This window comes from Colossoma macropomum, unplaced genomic scaffold (genome assembly GCF_904425465.1).
Source record: "Colossoma macropomum unplaced genomic scaffold, Colossoma_macropomum, whole genome shotgun sequence".
In the NCBI taxonomy this organism is placed as follows: Eukaryota; Metazoa; Chordata; class Actinopteri; order Characiformes; family Serrasalmidae; genus Colossoma; species Colossoma macropomum.
In genome coordinates this window covers 10651716-10673129 of record NW_023494802.1, presented here as the reverse complement: position 1 = coordinate 10673129, position 21414 = coordinate 10651716, and the positions used below count along the sequence as shown (strand labels likewise).

Sequence of the window (21414 nt, the reverse complement as noted above, 5' to 3'; positions counted from 1 at the left end):
TCAAAGTCAATGTCAGTAGGCTTTATCATATTTCAGTCACAGTCTGTACGACATTTCACTGAATTTCATTTCTTTTTTTTCCTAGAACTTCAAATGTGTCAACCCAGTATGATAAATGTGCATGTTGGATGTCAAAGAAGCAACAAGGCCTGGTGATTGGCGTCTTACCAGACACGGTTAGATCTAACTATATGTGTCTAATACTGTCTGGTAATGCCGTCCATTACATGGTATTAACATCAGTCAGTGTCCAACATGTCTATAACTGTGCAGCAGGGAAGATATCTTGGAAGTCATTTAAATGCCTGCAAATCATGCAAAATATGCTATCAGTGTTTTTTTTTCATATTTGTCCATATATGATGATTGACTTTAGCGGCCTACTGAGAAGGTAATGTGAACTTGCTAACTTACAGTAAGTCCTGAATCATAGTAGTCATTTAGCCAGCTGTCTAAATAAAACAGTAGGTTTCTGGCTTAGGTCTGTATGAGGAACTATGAACCCCACACTGGAAGACCGGTGTCATATGCAATGCTCTTCCATGTGTCATGAGTCAGAGTTTCTCTCCTCCACATCAAGAGATTTGTGAGTCACGTCTGTCATTCATCCCACCCTTTCAAACTCCTGCAAACTGTGTGATGTAGACACATCGTTTGGTGTATGTAAACGTAGCTCTCGTAATGAAAGGTTTCAGAGTTTCTTTAAACTGTAAAAACAATTCCTCCACTTTCTCATATCTCATTTTCAAAAATAGCTCTTCAAAGAACTTCCACTGAAAGGTTCTTTGGTGAATCAAAAATTCTTCTTCTATAGCAAGTGCGCAAACATTTTTCTTGGGGGTGGGCAAAGTGTAATGTTTCTGGTGGGCCAAAAAGACAATACAATACAATACAAAAAAAAGAAGGCAGGTAGGTTTTGAATCAAGAACATTACACTATTTTACTAAATTACTAAATTTACTAAAATACAATGCAATGTATTTTCTTCTCGGGTGAGATATTGGGTTTGGGGTAACCCCCCAGGCCAACTTCGGGCAGTGCTGATATATGATATCTATGGCAAGAGCCTTTTTGACTGCTCTATTTTTAAGAATATTTCATATAAAGTTAAGTTTTAACATTTTTAGCTGTATATGTCGGTTCAGGATCATAATGTACGAAGAAGGGATATGATAGAAGCCTTTTTGTCACTTGAAGATTACCCAGCAGAATGTTCTCTCACTGTTGTCATGGTAACCAAATTCCACATGGAAGCCAAATCCACAGTATTCGCCACCAAACGCTATTTAGACTGGCTGCCTTCCAACTGACAGCACTGTGTCCTCCCCAGCTTCTAGTACATTCACAAAACGTGTTGTTCAGGTTTACATTAAGGATTTTCTGACTGCCAACTGATACTTTATGTACTGCACTCTTAAACTGCTAAATAAAACAAATATTTAAAAATCCAACTGACCGTGTGTATGCCATTTCTTTAGTTCAGCTACATCACGTTATTGTTTTGTGTGGTCAGGTAAGGTGCATGTTTCAGGGGTGTTGATAAATCTTGGCCTGGCGCTGCCTATCGCCTACTCATTGTGTTCATGAGACTCCTCAGTGTGCAGAGTGGAATGCCTGGCCCCAGTGGAGAGCAGATCCGGTTACATGTGAACAGAGCTCCTTTTTAAGTACCTCAATTTACCCATGAGCTCTCCTAGTCAGCCAAAATCTCACTGTTTAGCCCTCACAGCCATCCTGCCCATGATGCCCTTGTCTGTCTGATTCAGATGAAAGGATATCAGGCACTATTCTGACTTTAAAACATGTGCAACCTGAAAAAAGCTATATAAAATACTTCCACTGCATTTAAGTAATCAGCTTTATTATTCAGACTTTAGGACATATTATTCAGTAGCTACCTTGAAATCAACACGTCAATCATGGTGTTAGGATTGTGAAGTGAGTTTTAGGGGTTCAAATCTGATGTTCACATTGATGGACTATTCACTCACTTATGCTAACATCAATGCCAAATCACAGAGGATTTGTTTGTTGCCCGGTCCTGCTGATGTTGACACCCACTTCAGACCACATATAATGTGGGCCCAAACCACATAGCTATTTTGAGCTATGACGCACACAGACCTCTGGTCTTGCTTCGTTATTCATTCAACTTCGATAAATATGACCTTGTATGAGTTTCCAAATACTTCCTTTTGCCATACCAATTAAAGAGGCTGTGGATAGTTTAAATGTCAAAAATAACCTGTGGTGAGGAATAATTTTTAGTATCAATTGTATATTTCTAGAATAATTACCAAGAAGTATTTGGTATCGTTTGGCAAGACTTCCAAAATGAAAAGTTCCAAGTACATTCAGTTCTAGAGGCAACAATGCTAAAAGTGCTTGAATCCAGTCAAGGTCTGTGAAAAGGACATTTGATTTCACCTCAAAATTCCACTTTTACTTATGTTATAAATATAACAAAAAACAATTCTTCACTCTCTCATATCTCATTTTCAAAAATAGCTCTTCAAAGAATTTCCACTGAAAGGTTCTTTGGTGAACCAAAAATGCTTATTCTACAGCTAGTGCATAAACAATTTTTTTTTTTTGGGGGGGGGCAAAGTGTAATGTTTGTGGTGGGCCAAAAAGACAAAAAAATACAATACAAAAAAAGAAGGCAGCCAGGTTTTGAATCAAGAACATTACACTATTTTACTAAATTACAATGCAATGCATTCTCTTCTCGGGTGAGATAGTGGGTTTGGGGTAACCCCCCAGGCCAACTTTGGGCAGTGCTGATATATGATATCTATGGCACAAACCCCGGATCAGGATCATAATATATGGACAAGGGATATGATAGAAGCCTTTTTGTCTGTGAAAAGGATATTTGATTTCACCTCAAAATTCCACTTTTACTTATATAATAAATATGGATAAGGCTCCGTGTATGGATCACAACCCTTTGTGTTTTGGTAGTGACATGAAAATGTAGGACAGCATTTTTTAAAATTAAGAAAAATAATGCATCAAAAAATATTCTAAACAATTTAGCAAATGTGATACAGCATTTTCATTGCTCACTTTTAAAAAGCAGCCTAAACCAGAGCCAGCCGGAAAATGTCAATGACTCGTGAAATTTGCAATTTATGCTGACATTTTTAGCAAATTATAAAATGTTTCAAACTGTAAAATGACATTTGAATGGCTTAAATTAATAGCCTATACCTTTGCAAACACACCAAAAGCATCAATTTCATCCACTGCATGGACCTACATGTATACACATGGCACAAAAAGAGAAACTGTTGCTAAATGTAAGTGATATGTGTCTGAAGTGCAGGACAATAAGCTGCCATTGCGTGACATCACAGAAGAATTCCAGAGTGTCGGAAAGTTGTGGAGGATTCCTGCACCAGTCTGTGCATGCTCAGGTGCAGTCCGACAAGATTCCAGCCAGTGTGGGGTGAGGTTAAACCAGGTTCGTCAGTGAGGTGGAACAAGCCGTCAAGATCAACACGTGGGCCGTGTTTAAACAGTTGTGACATACCTTTAAGTGTGCATACGCACTGAGGGAACTCCCTCAATTGTTGAAGTTCGATTTCACTCAGTGCTAAAAAGAATTTTTTTAAAAAATTAAACAAATTATCAAACTGTTACTAGCTTATTTACACCTTTATGCTCCAGAGCAACCACAAGTTGAAGTAGTTGGCCACATTAAATTTCACGAAAAAGGTTTTTCCAAAAACATCACTGTTTTGTGCATCATTGCCAAAATTTCAGAAAAGCATTGCTCTTGGCACCGTATCTCAATTTCTAAATCAGCTTTTGCTTTCTGCACAGTCTACCAAACACACTCTGCTGACATTTTTGATGAAGGTAACTTCATTTGAAAGGTAAAGGGCCTTTCTTTTACTACGCACGTAGTCTGTTGATTACTTCCTGGTACGTAGGAGTGTTGAGACAGAGGGACAGGAACATTTCCAGCATTTCACCTTCATCTGCCTCATTCACAGACACACACACACACACACACACACACACACACACACGCACACACACTCCAAACAGATGGCGAGCCAGGAGAGTTACATGGCTGTAAAACAAGCCTGTTCTCTTTGTGCACCTCCACTCTGCACACAATGTCTATCAGATTGCAGCTCACTAGCAAGGTGTGGCAAAGCCCAACTAGACACCTCATAACTCAGAGCAGCTTCTAAAAGAAATGTGAACTTGTTGTGTTGAGGTTGTGAACATGTTTAACATTTTTCAAAATTAAAGTATTGAGACAAAGTCATTAATAGGCGTCTGAAGTGAGAAATTTACAGAGTCAGAATTGTTCACAGTGATGGTGATTGGAATTTAATCAATGGAGTTTAATGCCTCTAAAATCTCCCTCAGATGACGATATTACATGAAATGGCTATGAATACACATCCTGATGCCTGAAACACTGTTTTACAATAGTTCTGAGATTTGAGTTCTTTAACATTTATTAATGGCAGAGTTGCACATGCAGGCACTGTAAGGCAAAATAATCCCCAAGAAAAGTTTCCTATTATTGCTATTTTACCATCATTAACATTACACATAAACATTGGTTGTTCTGGATAGCACATAAAATGGCTATATAAGCTGTAGACATTGTGGCCCCTGGTTCCCATCACCACTACTATAAAGAAAATTTGAGTTTCTCTACAATGACTCATTTGACATCAAACGTCTGACATCTCAACACTTGAATTATGCTGAAATTTTGAAAAATCAGTGGAATTCCCCTTTAGTACTCAAGGAAAAGAAATATTTTAAGTTTCAGGTTTCCATTGGGGAAATTTAAGTGAGAACGCACCTGTTCAGAAATAGCATTATTCAAGCTACAAGTTCAAAACAGGTAATTAAATCAAAATCAGTCATATAAAAACCTCATTTTCATGTGTTATTTATTGCAGTGATGACATATGAACCATTCTACCAATTTTGTTCAAACTGTGGTCCCACAGTAGATTCCACTTAGACATTTATAAGGATTAAATTATGATTTATTTAACCCAAATAATTTATTGAGATGGTAATAAACTAAATACATACAAAATCATTATTAATACTTTCTATACAAAATCATCATTTATAGATACTTTCTGTGAAATTTCAACTTGTGAAAATGAGTATAAAAGTCTAAATAAGATAAATATATTTTTGTTGGAATTTTTTTGTTTTAAAAAGATATTTTCAAATTATTTTAAAGTTAAGTTGAAACATTTGAATTTAATTTGAGTTTAATTTTTAAATAAAAAACTTTGTTAAAACTGATGCCCCACATTTCTGTCACTACCAAAACACAGAGTTTTAGTCCACAGGTGGAGTCTTATTTTAGCCACAACCTTCCGGGGTGAAGTGAGGCTGCATCCCTGGCCCTCAAGGCCAAATGGTGAGCAGTTAGATCCTATTGTTTTGAAGTAAATGCATCCCAAATTTGACTGGCAGTGTTCAAACTTTCTAGATGACTATTTCCAGAACAAATTTACAGTATGTTATCAAAAATTTCTTTTAAATTTTCCAGTCAGTAAAAGTCAGTAGTTCTATTGATACTTCGGTTATGTGTTCAGTCAAATATAGTGTAAAAATGTTCAGTATTAGAAATTACTTCATGTGGTAACAATCGATTTTAACTTGTGTAAATAGTTTAGATGAAAAAAGCAATGTTTTATTCAAACCTCAAAAACACTTCAAATGAACTTCTGCCCTGTTCCACTTTTAATGGTGTAGCTGCATTTAACTTGCATATAAACAGATGAAAATATTATAATTGGGCATATTTTTGCCTGTAGATTTTGTAAGGCTAAGCTTTCTATTACAAAGAGCACACAGAAACTGGTGAGGCTGTGTGGGTGCTGAAAGGAGGCAGGACGGTGGGATTACAGTAACTGTCAGTTGTGTCTGGGTGTGGCCTTCTGAGTCAACTGCTACAATGAGCAGTAATTACTGGATTTTACACTGACAGGCAGACAGCTGTAAACAGTGGATTTGGGGGTACACATGCCCACATACCTGAAAAAGTATTCCTAACATATTTTAAAATTCTGAATACGGTAATGGGGTATAGGGTAAATGTACTTTTACTGTTGCCCACAGTGAGCAAATCATAAAAAGCTGAACATTATGGAATACTATTGTCATTTTTATTTACCATAACTTTATTGCATGTTTATTGCAATATTGCATATTGCAAGTGGCCATCATTTTGTACAAAAAAAAAATATAGATATCACTTAAAGGGCATCAAGGTCCACTTGTAACATTTACATGATTTTATGTATTATGGCAAAAATAGCCATAATTCTTTTTACACAACCATTTTCCAAACCCTCTTCATCCCCTAGAATTAAACAGGCTGTTTTTAAAAAGACTGTGTCTTTGAGATGGACATATGTAAATGAGCTGTATTCTAATTGGCTATCCAGTTTTATGCCTCGTTCTAAAAACAGTCTGGGCTGAAACACTCTTTGTAACTCCAGCGTGAATGGGCGGGGCTAAACTGCTGTAGGCTGAATAGGCAGCACTATGTAAATTATTGTTTTTTGTCAACAGTAAATTCAACACCAGCTGTTTTAGCAGCTTAGTTTCAGAAACTTTATGGACTGGGGAGTGATCAGTACACTTTAAAACAAGTGAGAAAACTTGTTTTTTTTTGAGAAACTGGCCCTTCAGCTATTCAAATTCTTGCCTTCTATTTTACAAAAAACACAATCTTAAAAATACATTTGACCTATTATCATATAATATTATCTTAAAGGGTAATTCCTTCATTTTTTAAAATATCTGCATAATTAAATTATATTGATGTAAAATTCATTTTGAAAGGTTTGATGTGAATGAGTCTTAAAGCAGTGATGACAGGAACCAGACTTTTGAGTGTTTATTGCCTTTAAAAACACAAAGTTATTACGCTTACAAACATGCTTTCTGATGGCTGAGACTTTGTTTTACAATAGTTAAGGGTCAAAAGATATTTTTTAAACAGCAATTGCGATTCATGACAATGTTGTGAGGCAAAATAGTCCCCAAAGAAGACTTATTTTATCTTTTTTTTTTTAAAGATACATGCAGCCTTACTGGTATAATAAAATGGCTGTATTTGTGTTGTAAACATTGCTGGCTCACATCACCAGGAAGTAGTAGTGAAGAAAACAGAAAAAAAGTCAGTAAGGTTCTCTACAATTAACTATTTAACTTAAAAACACACTGATTTTGTTTACATTTGTTTACATCCACTGGATTATGAAGAAAGTCCCTTTAGGACAACAATTAAAAAATATATTTATTACCGAAAATGCATCAAAAACATATTCTATGGAAGTGACATACCAACAATTATAGAACAACTGCTTTACATGTTCATATACTCCTTACTGAAGTTGTTGGGAAGGCCTCTGTAGCACAAACACCCCATTGTGACTGAGATTTTTATTTAGCAGTAGAATAGTAGGAGAGAACAGAGCTGGAATGTGTTTTGTTATATTTGATGCTGGATCCTGTTGCCCTGTGGCAAATGTTATTTTACACCTAATCTCACACAATGGGATGAAACCCCCCACCACACAAATCCATTATGATTGACACCCCGTTCTCATATTACTTCTGTGCCAAAACAGTGAGCTTGGCAACAATTAATATTGAATGACTTTAAACCCGCAAGTTGGTTCGGAGAGCGCATGGAATCATTTCCTCGCCTTCTATTGTTCTGAGGTTCCGTTCACAATGAGAAGCTGTTACTAGGATACCAAGTTCCCAGGCAACGGGTAGCTGTTTACTCTGCTCTGGTTAGTTTGTTCATACACTGAGTAACTCTGCCTCAGTGCCTTTGGCGTGTGGGCTAACTGCAGAACAGCAAGCTGGCATATCGTCCCACAACAGCCAGTTTAGATGCATTGATTCTTTCATGGAGGTAAAAACAACATCTTTTCTCTACTGCTTGAGAACTGGCATTACACCTTCTGTATCAGGGCTTGGCAGACAGTTCACCTTAGCTAATGGAGACCAAGGGGGCCAAATAAATCAAACATACTTGTCCAATTCTTACACATTTCATTCTTAAATCTTGTGTGTGAAAGACCATTTCTGTTGCAGCTTCAAGACCCCTTTTCATCCCCACAGCAGACATTTTTAAGGTTTTCATTCTCCCAGGCTGTATTTGTGTTTTTAACCTTTTAATCTCTCCAGTCAGTTTTGTCACTCATGGTTTATGTACTGTACTGCTTTTTATTGTTTTAACCAATTCATTTATTTTTTGCTCTATTTTATTTTTATTTAAAATGCCTTCACTGTATTTTGAAATTGTCCCACAGCTGTCGTCTTTAAAAAGCCCATATCCTGCACTTTTCTTGAATTTTACTTTTGTTCTCTGAGGTCAATTTATGACATTTGTGTTTTATGTACCAAAAAACAGTCATCATTAATTTTCTGCAAATGAGCTTTGATCTGATTGGCTGTCCTGTGTTGTGCCTCATTCAAAAAGCACTCCAGGTAGAAACACTGTTTATAACTTAAGCATGAATGGGTGGGGCTGAACTGCCGTTGGTTGAATAGGTGGGTATACACAAAGGTGTGAGTTTTGTGACATCACATAAACAATGCATTTAAACTGGGCTGTTTTGCAGCTTATTTACCATATATGGACAATATGGACCAGAGAGTGAATGGTACGGTCATACGCAAAAAAGTTTGAACACCCCTGATCAAATGTTTTTGTTGATTTTCTAAGTAAAAACATAAAATGTACAAATGTGCCATAACTTTTGCAAAGGCCACATTTTATGTTCATTTTTTCCCCAAATATGTTAAATTCAGCAAAGAAACAGTAATTGTGCAATAAATTCGTAGAAGTATGTTCTCTACAGAAATTTTGTACTTTATTTCACTTAGAAAATCAAGAAAATCTCAACAGTGTTTGCATACTATATAAAACACGTTTATTTCTAAAAGTGAGTTTTCCATGAAATGCTATAGAAATAAATAAGTAAAGTTGACTTATTTCTTGTTACTTTTCTTGCATGGCCACAGTTTAAGATTAGAAATTATGCCTTAAACCATTCCTGATACTTTGGCCTGTTTTCTTGAAACCACGCCTCTGGTTTCATACCCCAGCAATCACAGCAAATGCCAAGCTGAAGATTAACCAGATATGTACACTTATGCACTCATGCAGATTGCTGTGTTCCCAGCATCCACACAGGTCAGCCACAGGTGGGCAGGCCCTGATGACATGGTGGACGGAAAATCCTCGTTCCACTCCGTTAATCTAGGTCAGCGACAGTGATGTCATCGGCCAGCTGGGGAGAGCCTACTCAGAGGAGTGAGGAGTGTGTTACGGGACAGCCGCAGGGTGAAGAGCGTGTCTGTGGAGATGCTATGGTTACGGAGGAGTTGGAGGAGGCCAAGAGAGAGGGTGGAAAGGATGAGGCGCAGGGTGGAAAGGAGGGGACGCTGGAGCATGTAGGTGAAGATAAACAGCAGAAGAGGATGAAGACTCGTGGGAGAAGGCAGGATACCCAGGGGATGAATGAAAAACAGGTGATCCAGGCAGATGGAGCTGCGCCAGGTGTGTGTATATGGATATGCGTGTGTACGGGTGAGGGGAAAGACTGTCATTAACTCTGGCCGCTCTTCACTAGTCATTACTGCAGCCTACCCAGGCCATATGTTAATTAGTCTCCTGAGATTAACACGGTCCTTCCTGAGAACATGTTTACTATCAGGGGGGCAGTTCATGGAGTGAGGATTTCTCAGTTAAGCAAATAAATGCAAAAAGTCAAGACCGGCCAGTAGCAGAGGGGACATGGCTTACATTATCCATTTTCCACAAGTGAGAGAAATCTTGCTTTGAGAATAATAACCAGGTGGTCTAGTGCTATGCATGTATTTAATAATGTAATATTTTTTAAGGGTTAGATTTGAATTGACCCCAAGAGCGAAACAGTTTAAATGTGTCTGTGTTCAGTGTCTATAGAACACTACTGGGGTTAATTAAACACCTTGTTGGATCATGGGCCTCTCTGACACTGTTGATCCCCTTGGTCATAATCCAATACACTGTCATAGGATTAAATTCAACAAATCTTAGGCTGTCTTTACGCAGTGAAACTTTGTTATCGTAAGTTTCTTGCAACATATTTTCTTGATAGTTACATGAAGCAAATGAAAAACAATCATAGGTACACGAAACACACTCAGTCTCTCAGTGTCTCTTTTTCAAGTGCCCAATAAACCTCTTTTTTTATTTTCGTGTCCACTGATCTGATGAAATTAATGGACTGAAAGTATGTCGTTCAATGTGACACACTTTGTGCTTTTACTAGCTGTTTCATAAAATTTGTTTCATGAAGTTCAGACACTCAGCAATTGTTGCAGCTGGGTTTTAACAACCAGCAGGACACTGTACATTATGCACATAGTTTCACGCAGGTTTCAAGCAACTAAAGTTGAACTAAATATTTCCAAGTCAACATTCTCAACTTCCAATCTGTGCTTATATTCAGAAAAAACATGGATGCCCACAGCAAAGTGATGGTTTATAAAGTAAAAATTCATGGCAATCACGAGTAAGCGGACTTTAAATTATTAAATAATAAGAAAAAAGTTAGTAAACAAGTACATTCACAACAAGTTTGATGAATCATCTCAAATATGCAAGTATAGTGACACTTATCTGAGCAACATTAGTCTCTGGGAAGGGCGACAATAACGCAATGTCAACACCTCTGAAATGAGCTTAAAATAAAACCATAATGGCAATATGTAAAACAATAATTCTAATCTGTTATGCCCTTAGGGCCTAAGTCACTGACCAGTCTTTAAGAATGAACCTGTAAGTATTCAAAGATAGGAAATTGTGCTACCAACTACATAAACATTATTGCATCTTATGAAATCAAAACCTTCCTTTAATTATCTTTTGCATGTGACTGATCAGCCTCCATCTGCTTGGTTGAGCACTGTCTGGGTGTGAGTAGGAGGTCAATGCTAAAACAGCAGAGAGACGCTGTGCAGGTGCACTGTCCACAGACGGACAAGGATGGGGACAAGCATCCAGACGAGCCACGAGGTCCTGGATCCTTCTTCTTTTTTGGAGGTGGAAACGGAGCCTCCATGTGAGTGATTGAGACCTACCAACCCTGGTTCACAAGGGTGATTACTTCCAAAATTTCACGCTTCACTCAGATGACCTGACGATGCAAATACAGGTCATATACATGCATAGAAGAATCTCCAGCTTTAGATGCTTATTATTCAGTCATTAATCTTAAAGGCTGCTGAACATGATGCAAATAACCAACATAAAAATGAAATAAAAAAAACAGACAAGACACAATTTTTAAAAAATGTTCCTGTGCTGTTTGTGCTTTGAAAAAGAAAAAAAGCAGGCAGAATATCTTCAAGTGTCCAAAGATATTTATTTGCTCCTCACAAAAAGCCATATCAATGCCAGAGGTGGCCTTGAAAAATTGAACAGAAAGTAAATTAAATAATGTCATATTTTCCTTAGAAAATTAAGTTTGGTGTGACTATTTAATTTACTTTCCAAACTAACTGCACAATTAAACCATGCTTAGTGTGTTAAGGCCTTAAGATTTCTAAATGTATCTAATCCTAAACAAACCACTTTGTAAGTTACGTAGTTATGAAAGTGAAAATCTGTCAAGAACAAATGTGGAAATAATACATACATTTCTAATGTTCACATGGAATGAACTACTGCAATCTCAACATTTTTGTTCCTATGTCATTTAGAGTAATTCCATACTGTGAGAGCAAAGGCTGGCAACGTATTTATGACAAGACTCGAGAAGACTACAAGCTAAAGTGGTGCGAACTTAAAGCTCCACGCACCTATAACAGCTTCAGAGCAGGTCATTCTTTTGTGACACTGAATTTTAACAGCATAGCCTCAAATTCACTTATTCCATTTATGTCATGTTGGGGTTGTGATTTTTTTCCACTTGTAGGAGAACAGCTGGTTTACCAGATCCCAAATAACAAAGTCCTGACCACTAAGATAGGCCTCCTCAACAGTCTACGAGAGTATGACAGGGTCTGCAGTAAGGTCAAGCAGGGGCAAGGACTCAGGTCAAACACCACATACCTTAGATAATATACTAACAATAACAGTACAAAATTCCTATATGAGAAATATGTTCCTAATTTTTTTAATGAAAGAGTTCATTAAGAAACACAATGTGTTTTGTAGGAAGATGAAGATGGAAGAGTTTATTCCAGACACGTTCCGCATGGATGTGAAAGATGAGAGGGAAGCTTTCTTTGCCCAGCAAGAGGGTAAGTGCGAATTATGATGTAGTTGAATCGCTTTGCATAGAGGTTTATTTTACATACATGTACTGTGGTCTAAACCCTCTTAATGAAAAGCAAATAACATATCATTCCTGTCAAAACGTGGCGGCTTCATTTTTCATTTTATGTCATTTAATAATAGCAGCTGCCCTTCACTTTGTGTGAACATTTCATGATGAATGGACCAGTAGAAATGGTCTAAAATTACTTCAGCCATAAAATCCTGTTACACTGTAATGCCCTGTATCATCCCTGCACTTTTATATATTATAAATATGATTAGCCACTTTTTATCACAGTATAGATTCCGCCATTGACCGAGGCTCAGCTGTTAGCTAACATTAGCTAGCTAGCTTTTATTTGGCTGAATAACCAGCTAACAGTCTTGAACTATACAGCGGGAGAGTCAATGACTATTGGCAGTTTCAAAAATTCCAGTATATCATCTCATATAACATTACAAAAATGACTTTGTAGCTGTCTTGCATCTCAGATGCATAATATTTGATGGCAGGTAGCTTTTTAACATTTATGTAATGTTAGCAAGCTAGCTAAATTAGATTACAAATTAGCTAACATTAGCCTGCATATTTTGCTGTATTGTTATTGGTAGATACATAATGGAGTAAAGTGTCAAGTAATGATGGTCATTTAAAAATAAAGATTTACTGTCTTATCATCCACATTTCCTCCAGTAAGTATTGCGAAAGCTGTTCCTTTCAGCTTGAGTCAGCTGGCAAAACTGTACAGAGGGGAGCTACATTGAGCCAAGTTTTCAAATGAGTCGGCAATAAATGCTCAATACAAACTCATGTGCTGGGCCTCACTTCAACCCCAGAAAGAAATGTGAGCCATTTTGATTTGGTCTGGTTATTTGGAAAAGAATGTAGAGAGTGACCAATCTTTCTCTTGAATCCCAAACCTGAGCATTTGTAAATGAGTGCCACTTCCTCGTAGCTATGACGTTACTCAGAGCGATATGAAGCATGTGAAGTGTGGGAGCGTCAATTGATTTCACAGTTCATGAATTTGTAATATGAAGTAGCTTATGATTCACTATATTCAATTAGTGTTATCAATGACACTAATCTGAAGAACCAATGTTCTTTCATATTGTGCCATGTTCTGTCCCTGATGTAGGATTACATGCTGGCGAAGGTAACATGTGGATCTGCAAGCCAACAGGCCTAAACCAGGGACGAGGCATTTTCCTCCTGCGAAACCTGGAGGACATCATGGCCTTCAGAGCCAAAATTGAGAACAAAGCAGACGGCCTAACAAACAGGAAGTTTCCTTTCCGTATGCCACAGGCACAGATTGTTCAACGGTGCGTACAATGGATGACTTTACATTTTATTATTTGTAACTGTGCCTTTATTTCATTCATTTTACTTGGTTATTAAAATAGTTTTATAGTCTATAGACCCGAAGTCTTGGATTTTTTTTAGGTACATCCAGAACCCTCTGCTCCTTAAAGGCAAAAAGTTTGATGTAAGATCATACTTACTTATCGCCTGTACCTCACCATACATGGTGTTCTTTCGCCATGGTTATGTTCGACTGACCTGTGACCTTTATGACCCCAATTCCTACAACCTCTCAGCACATTTGACCAACCAGGTAAATCATTATTTATTAATAATATATTCCTAAATATTTTGCCTTTGGGAAACTCTCTGTTTCTCACTTCTGATTAATTTCTACCTGATTTTAAATGCAGTATATGCAGAAGAAGAACCCTCTGTACAGCATGCTGAAGGAAGAAACAGTCTGGTCCATGGAGCGCTTCAATGCCTACGTTAATGAGAAGTTCATGGAGCCCAAGGATTTGCCAAAAGACTGGGTTTTGAGTGTTTTTGCAGTGAGTTTTGTTTTACTTGCTACACTACCAGTTTGGAAAACAGATTTAATATGGGAATATTGGGAAGGGGGGTGTAAATAGTTGTAATACAAAGTCCACTTTGCATTTATTTTATTTTCAGGCATTTTTTAGGATATTTCTGAAGACATTATATAAAAAGATAATTCACTTGCATACAAAATGAGATAGTCAAAGGAGAAATGTGAGTTTCTTGTTATTTTTTCAAACTAGAAAAGAAAAATTAAATGAAAAATTGTCCAAAGTGAAAAAACAAATTTAAAAAATGATTTGATATAATATAAAAAAAATACAAAAAGATATAGATAACATGACTCCTAACAACTGTGCAAGACCTGTTAGACCATCAAAACTGTCACCATCCGATAAGCAGTACTTGAAAGTACTTTCACCTTTGAGAGAGAGGAGAAAAAAAAAGCTCCACTCTTGCTTCAAATCTGGAAAAAACACAGGTGTTTTTGTCCAGTCTTCCACTGCGAGAAGGCAACTCAACACTGAGTCTGAAAGGATGTGTAGCTGACAAGAAGCCATTACTGCCTTATAGGCAGTTTCTACTTATAACTCTTTCTAAACCTGTTTTGTTCAGTAAGACACACTGAGGAATAGGGTACTGTGGCGAGAACTGTAGATATAATCTTCCCTTGAATCTAAGGGGATTAATGAGAAGTTAGACGAAGAAGCTGTTATAGGTAAGTATGGCGAAAGGCAGTATTATGGTATTAGATAGAGGGGTAGAATCTGAGTGCCATCACGGTGTCAGTGGTTTAAAAAGTGTTCAGAAATTCACAAATTAAATTCAAGCTGTGTTTACGGTTCAAAGGAAACAGCTGAGTTTACAGCTTATGGGCATAACTTGGACCCCAACAGTGTGACGTAACTGCCAGTTATACAAGGAAACATAAAATCTTTGCACAAGGTCAATCATTAACGACAAATACAGAACATAATTATTTGATCCTGGTTTACAGTAATACGTTAATAATTCCAAGTCCTGCCCATATCCTGTAGTTGTTACATGACTATATAATACATATTCTGATTTATTCTTATTAAGGGGACAAAGTGTTTTGGTAACTGAAATTACAATTAAGATTAGGTCAAGATCCAGACATGTGGGTCTAGAGCAGGAGTGTCAAACTCAACCACTAAAAGGGTCATATTAAAAATGGCCAGAGATCACCTATGTTTTTATTTCATTGTTAAATACAACTTTGCTATAATATGAACTGGCCATTGTTTATTCAAAGTATGGCAAAATGTCAACAAAATACAGGCATGGTAGTAGACCATGAAATGTTACATGAAAACTTACAATTTAATTAAAAACAGTTCTGAGCTGCTGAGTGTGTATATTGGTTGAACTGCAGCTGAAACTCAGCTAGTGTGTTTGGTGATATGACTGGTGTGGCAGTATTGAGGTATAACCTCTGTCCCATAGGCTGTTGTAAAGGGGGAAATGGGTGCGCAGGTCAAGTCAGCGACCACCCTTCATTTATTTAATTTCCAGGTAATTTACATTATTTCCATTAAGTATACATTTGTCATGTTTTAGGAGATATTTCTGTGTAGATTAGATAATATAAGATAATCCAGAGCAGAATGTCAAAGGAAAATAAGGGGGAAAAAAAACAAGAGCTTCAAAACTGCAGTTCAAGGAAGATATAGATAAAATATGACTCCTAACAACTGTGCAAGACTTGGCAGACCACCAAAACTGTCACCATCAGATAAACAGTAGTTAAAGTACTTTCATCTTTGAGGGAGAGAAGAAAATCAAGCGCCACCCTCGCTTCAGATCTGGGGAAAAAAAAAACCACAGGAGTTTCTGTCCACCCTTTCACTGTGAGAAAACACCTCGACACTATGAGTCTAAAAGGATGTACAGCTGTCAAGAAGCCATTACTGAGAAAAGGAAATAGACAAAAAAAAAAAGAACATTCACAAATCAAACAAAGAAGCTAGTGTTCTCAGAACAATGGACTGACCACCCCAGAATCCAGACCTCAATATCACTGAATGTGTTTGGGATTTCTGGGTTTGTGAGAAGTAGAAAATGCTAAGACTGAACTTTGGAGGTAAAAATATGGCTTGAGGTGTCTTTGAAAACTAAAAGTAAGTCTTCTGAAAAGAATGGAAGTTGTAATGAAGGCAAAGCGTCAAATATGATTACCATGTTCTAAATGCTTATTTTGACTGGAAATAGTGACGTTTGCATAGTATCTTTTCTGTATTTAGCTACAGTAATATATTATACTATTGAGATGTGCAAACAATGTGCTTGTGTGTTTGATTCTACAGAAACGTATGCAGCAGATTATGATACAGTGCTTTCTGGCTGTCAAATCTAAGCTGGAGTGTAAACCGGGCTACTTTGATCTAATTGGCTGCGACTTCTTGATTGATGACGACTTCAAGGTGAGATACTGTATTTAAACAATACTGCACAGTCTGCTAGTTTCTGTGTCTGCGTGTGTGCACTCGCACAGCAGCCTGCATGTTTGTGTGTTTTCTGTGCTAACCTCACCAGAGGCTTGGCAGCATGCTTTAGAGAAACACAGGGGATTATTATCAAAATGATCTTGAAAGCGCAATAAGAAGCGTGACAAAAGTATCTTTGTAATGATCAGTGTTTGTTTATATCATAATCTCAGTTCTTTCAAGTCAATTTATGTTACAGTTTTCAAATGTTTGAATAATTCTCAGAAAACTTCATGTTCTAAAATCACAGTTCCTCCCTATGGTGCATCCTAAATTTTACCCTGTCAAGCAGTTGCTAGGCAACCTGCGTACCAGCAGCAGTAAACATGTGGTCCCCAAGCTGGAGACACCATCTTACTGGATCATTATGCATTCATGTGTGATCCAATCAACAGTTTACTAGTATCTGTCTGAGTTGAGTGTTTCACACTGAATCACAGCAGGTGGGTTTATTAATCCTTATTCCTGTCATTTTTAAAGGAATAGGATAATTAAAATCACATTTGTATGGATGTCAGTGTCGGAAACAATGTAAGCAAGTCTATTTGAGATTACCTAACGAGTGTGTGATGCCTTAGGTATGCAGTTTACACAATGCTGATTGTAAGATGTTAGGATATAGAGGGCCTATAATGGAGAACTTTACTTCTGCCCAGAAAGCATATATATATATATATATATATATAAAATAAACGATGTTAGTTTCATGTGATCAGTAAACAAGGTTAGGATGTCATATATGAATACAAGTATTCATAATATGTCTTCAAAATACAGAAATGAAGTATTTATATTCAGTCCATGTTACATTATACTAGTATTCAGAATATAGTCACTTTATGCCCTATTTCTAGGACAATACTTTTGCTGAGTTTAGCAGAAGTGGGAGAATGTGTATGTACTGTCAAAATGATTTTGCAAAGTGGATCTTAGGTACTGTCTCATTTCTGCTGAACAAACTAGATACAGTGGGACACAGGTTTCAGGTAAAATTAGACATTTTAAAGCCACTGTGGTTTATTCTGATCATTTATCACACATTTAAGAGGTAATGTGTCATTAACATTACAACGAGTAACAGTTATCAAACCAGGCTGTTTAAATAATAGGCTAATCATGTTGAGAATTTCAGAGCATCATTTGTATTTGGTGTAGCCTGATGCACACGAGTTGATCACAGTATCAGTGTACTATATATGTAGTATGTCCATTCATTAAAGACATGCTGTATGTGCAGTAGAGTCAAACTTTGCTTTCTGCAGATATTGCTTCATATTTCTGAGTTAAATCAAATCATAATGAGAGCATGAGGAAAAAAAGAAATCACCACATCATATATCACAATTTATGTTATAGCAATGCCATAGGCCTACAGCCTTCTCCTTTCATCAGCATGTTGACATGGCCTGTTTTTTAACAGACATTTCAAAAAAGACATTTTTTACCTTCTATTACAAAAAACTGACTTTTTGAACAGTGAGGTAAGGATGCCATCTAATGGTTAGGACTTGATTAATAAACAAATGATACACCATACCTACATTGGATCGATTGTAAATGAATCATTTGGTAATGTACTTTAAGCACCACTGAATAAAGTAGAACAATGAATTATTAAAACTAAGTAATACAGGCAGTGTGAAGTCGAGCTCATCTGCTTATATGCTTCATATACAAAAATGTGCTTGCATTATATTCACAGCATGTGGTTATTTGTAGGTCTGGCTGCTAGAAATGAACTGCAACCCTGCCCTTCATACAAACTGTGAAGTGCTAAAGGAGGTGGTGCCAAGAACAGTGACTGAAACCCTGGGTAAGGCCAAAGTGAAAGTAGCTGGGCCAAACTATGCTCTTAAAAATTAAAGTTTCAAAAACAATTAATTGGAGCAGCAGAAGAACAACTTTCGGTTCTCTAAAGAACCTTTCAAAAGATAGATCTTTAAAGAGCCAGTTTGGTAAATGTGAGGAACCTTTTTAAAGTGTACAGAACCTTTACATAACATGAAGATTCTACACTGAATAAAGTAGGTTCAAATTTCAAAAGCAGAGAAGCAGAATTTCTTGGGTAACACTTTACTTCAACCTAATGCTCCCCAGGCCTGAACATCTTTGCTCCAGGTTTGAGCAAAGTAGAGAACCCAGGCAGTAGAAACTAAATCCTGGGGAGGATTTTTACTTTTTGGACCTGAACCACCCACCATACCACCATAAACATGTCATGGCAGAGGTCATATGCTGTCATGAATAGGGGTGACAGATTAGATTCAGTGATATAACATCGCAGTGTGACATTACCATTAATTGTTATGACAGATGTCATAATGTTTGATGTTTTGACTGGCTAACTACATTTAGAAAAAAGTACATTTAGAAAAAATTTGAAGGTGACGTAAGCTGCCATTCTGTCATGACAACTACTGATAATGGGAACAAGACGCTGCTATATTGTTGAACAAAATCTGTCATGACAACTCACAACATCTGCCATGACATGATTATGGCATGGTTATGTCAACATTATGTAGCAGAAGTCAATTTAAAGCGTTACAAATTCTTGTTTTTTTTTGTGAGAGTGCACATACTAGACCAGTGGTCCTCAGGGACTCCTAGACAGATCATATTTTTTGCTCTATCTCTGTGCGTTGCAAGTTAGGTTGGAGAAAAATAAGGACCATCGCGGGGTCCTTGAGGACCAGTTTGAGAACAACTGCACTAGATGATAAGGCAAAAAGAAAAGCGAAACACACAAAATGAATTTCAGCTACAAAAAATAAAATTTAATAAAATACCAAATACCCTCAAATACCCCAAATCTCATATGATACCAGCAAAGCTGAGTTTGAGTTTTTAATCAGACACAAAAACTAATGAAAATGCAAACTGAGGATGAAAATTCAATTGAGAAGCACAGATATCATTCTATTCTGCAGTGTTAGCTGGAGAAATACTGTACTACAAGAGTGCCTTAATGTCTGGGCCCATACATTGTAAACATCACAATGGCTTTTATCTACCTGTGTTCAGCAAGCAGCTCCTCTGCCTGTCATTTGCAGCACATGTGGCATGCATTCACCATTTTTTGCCCTTTTTTCTCAATCCTGTCTCATTGGCTTCAGTTTTAGTGACAATTTGCCAGAAGGGGCAAAGTGGGGTTAAAATTGAGCTAAAAAGCGTCTAGTGTAGGCATGCCTTAGGACTGTACATCCACGCCAAGAAATATTAAGCAACTTTTACTTTTAAGTGTGTACATCCAAGCCAAGGGCATTTTTATAAGTAGAGTTTTAAAGCTAATAGAAAGCAGCACATAGTTATTTGTGTTTGCGTAAGAAACAAGGTGCAAGGTGTGTAACCATGAGGGAGTAGATGTGTATGTATACCATGAATATGTGTGATTGCAGTTGTGGTTCAGGGTTATTTATAGTTCGTGTTGCATTCACACCCAATTCTAGCTGTTATGGGTTTCACAGCAGAGCATCTTATCTTTTCCTAGATCTTGCCTTAGAGATCTTCAACAAACACCGTGGTGGGCTGAAGCTGTTTCCTCTGAGCAGCCAGACAGACTTTGTTCTACTGTATTGTGGTGAGAGCACAAGCATACCTTTCACAAAGCAAAGGAGTAGAACAGCGGGACTGCTCTGGACGGCTCATCCCAGGAGCGGCTCCGCCCCTAAGAAAACAAACAGAGCTACTATGGCACCAAATGGTGATAATTCTGCCAATTGGACCACAGGGTCCACATGTTGCTCTGAAACCATGGCCAATCATTCTGCACCTTCTGTATTAGCCAATTCCTCCTGTTCCTCTTCCACTGCTTCATCTTTATCATCTTTTGTGGAGCCTGTTGAGCCAAAACAGAATTCAACCAGTGAGGCATTTGCATCTCCCACTGACATAACTACCTCAGAAACACCAGCCAACCATAATGTGCCTTTCTCAGCATGCCCCTCCCACTCTTCAGGCCCCACCCCCTCGGTCTTCAAGGCCATCTTATGTGACCAACAGATTGCTAAGTCCCAGTCTAAGCAAGTCTCAGGAAAAACAGCTACGAACCAAAAAAGTCGCAGGGCTAAACCTGCAGAAAAGAGCCGACGCACTAGGAAAGCCACCCAAAATCGTGTGGAATTGCGCCTCAACAAGTGTACATGGCAGCAGTCTGGAATGACTACTGACTTCAGAATGCCACCACAGACAGCAAGGGCTAAGAGTACCATCACATCTCTGTCCAGTCCCGTGCTGAGCGAAGCATTAAACCTGACCCGTGGGCTCAGAGCTCAAGGCAGCCAGTATGGACGGAGCGCCTATCTGAAGCCAACAGAATCTGATCTGGCCCAGTCACTCTCTTGTCAGCCTTTACGCTCAGAAAAGCTGGAATCCTTCACCAGCACAGAGAACAGTTCACCAGTAAAGACTTAGGATGAACATACACGATGCATTATTGCAGGACTGAGACAAGTGATGTGCAAAAACGCAAATGCAAGGTACTCTCCCTAGTACAAGCAGCATACACAGAACTATAGAATTCAAAATAAATAAAGATAATAAAGATTATGAGGTTTGAAACGTGTTACTGTGTTAATGCCAATTTCTGCCATATTTGTTCATGTGGAGGCTTACAGATGTCATTAAAGTATGTTGAGAATGTAATAACAGTGAAGAACCTTATGGTGCAACCATATCCATCATGTGGCCACCCACCACTTTTTCCATTTCCACCAAACAACAAAATT

General features: G+C 37.6%; 1 protein-coding gene across 2 annotated transcripts; it reads left to right on the top strand.

Annotated features, from left to right (window-relative positions):
* Positions 1-7853: 7853 nt before the first annotated feature.
* ttll10 (tubulin tyrosine ligase-like family, member 10) lies at positions 7854-21193 on the top strand. 2 transcript variants are annotated; one of them, XM_036591491.1, is made up of 12 exons: positions 7854-7930; positions 9207-9583; positions 10955-11132; positions 11773-11891; positions 11988-12108; positions 12230-12315; positions 13471-13657; positions 13779-13950; positions 14051-14191; positions 16508-16624; positions 18407-18500; positions 20178-21193. In XM_036591491.1, the coding sequence occupies exons 2-12, from the start codon at positions 9301-9303 to the stop codon at positions 21098-21100; spliced, it is 2421 nt and encodes an 806-aa protein (XP_036447384.1). In that variant the 5' UTR covers positions 7854-7930; positions 9207-9300; the 3' UTR covers positions 21101-21193. The 2 variants fall into 2 exon arrangements, with proteins under 2 accessions (XP_036447384.1, XP_036447385.1); XM_036591492.1 differs by lacking the exon at positions 7854-7930 and adding an exon at positions 10814-10849 and having other exon boundaries at positions 9471-9583.
* Positions 21194-21414: the final 221 nt, after the last annotated feature.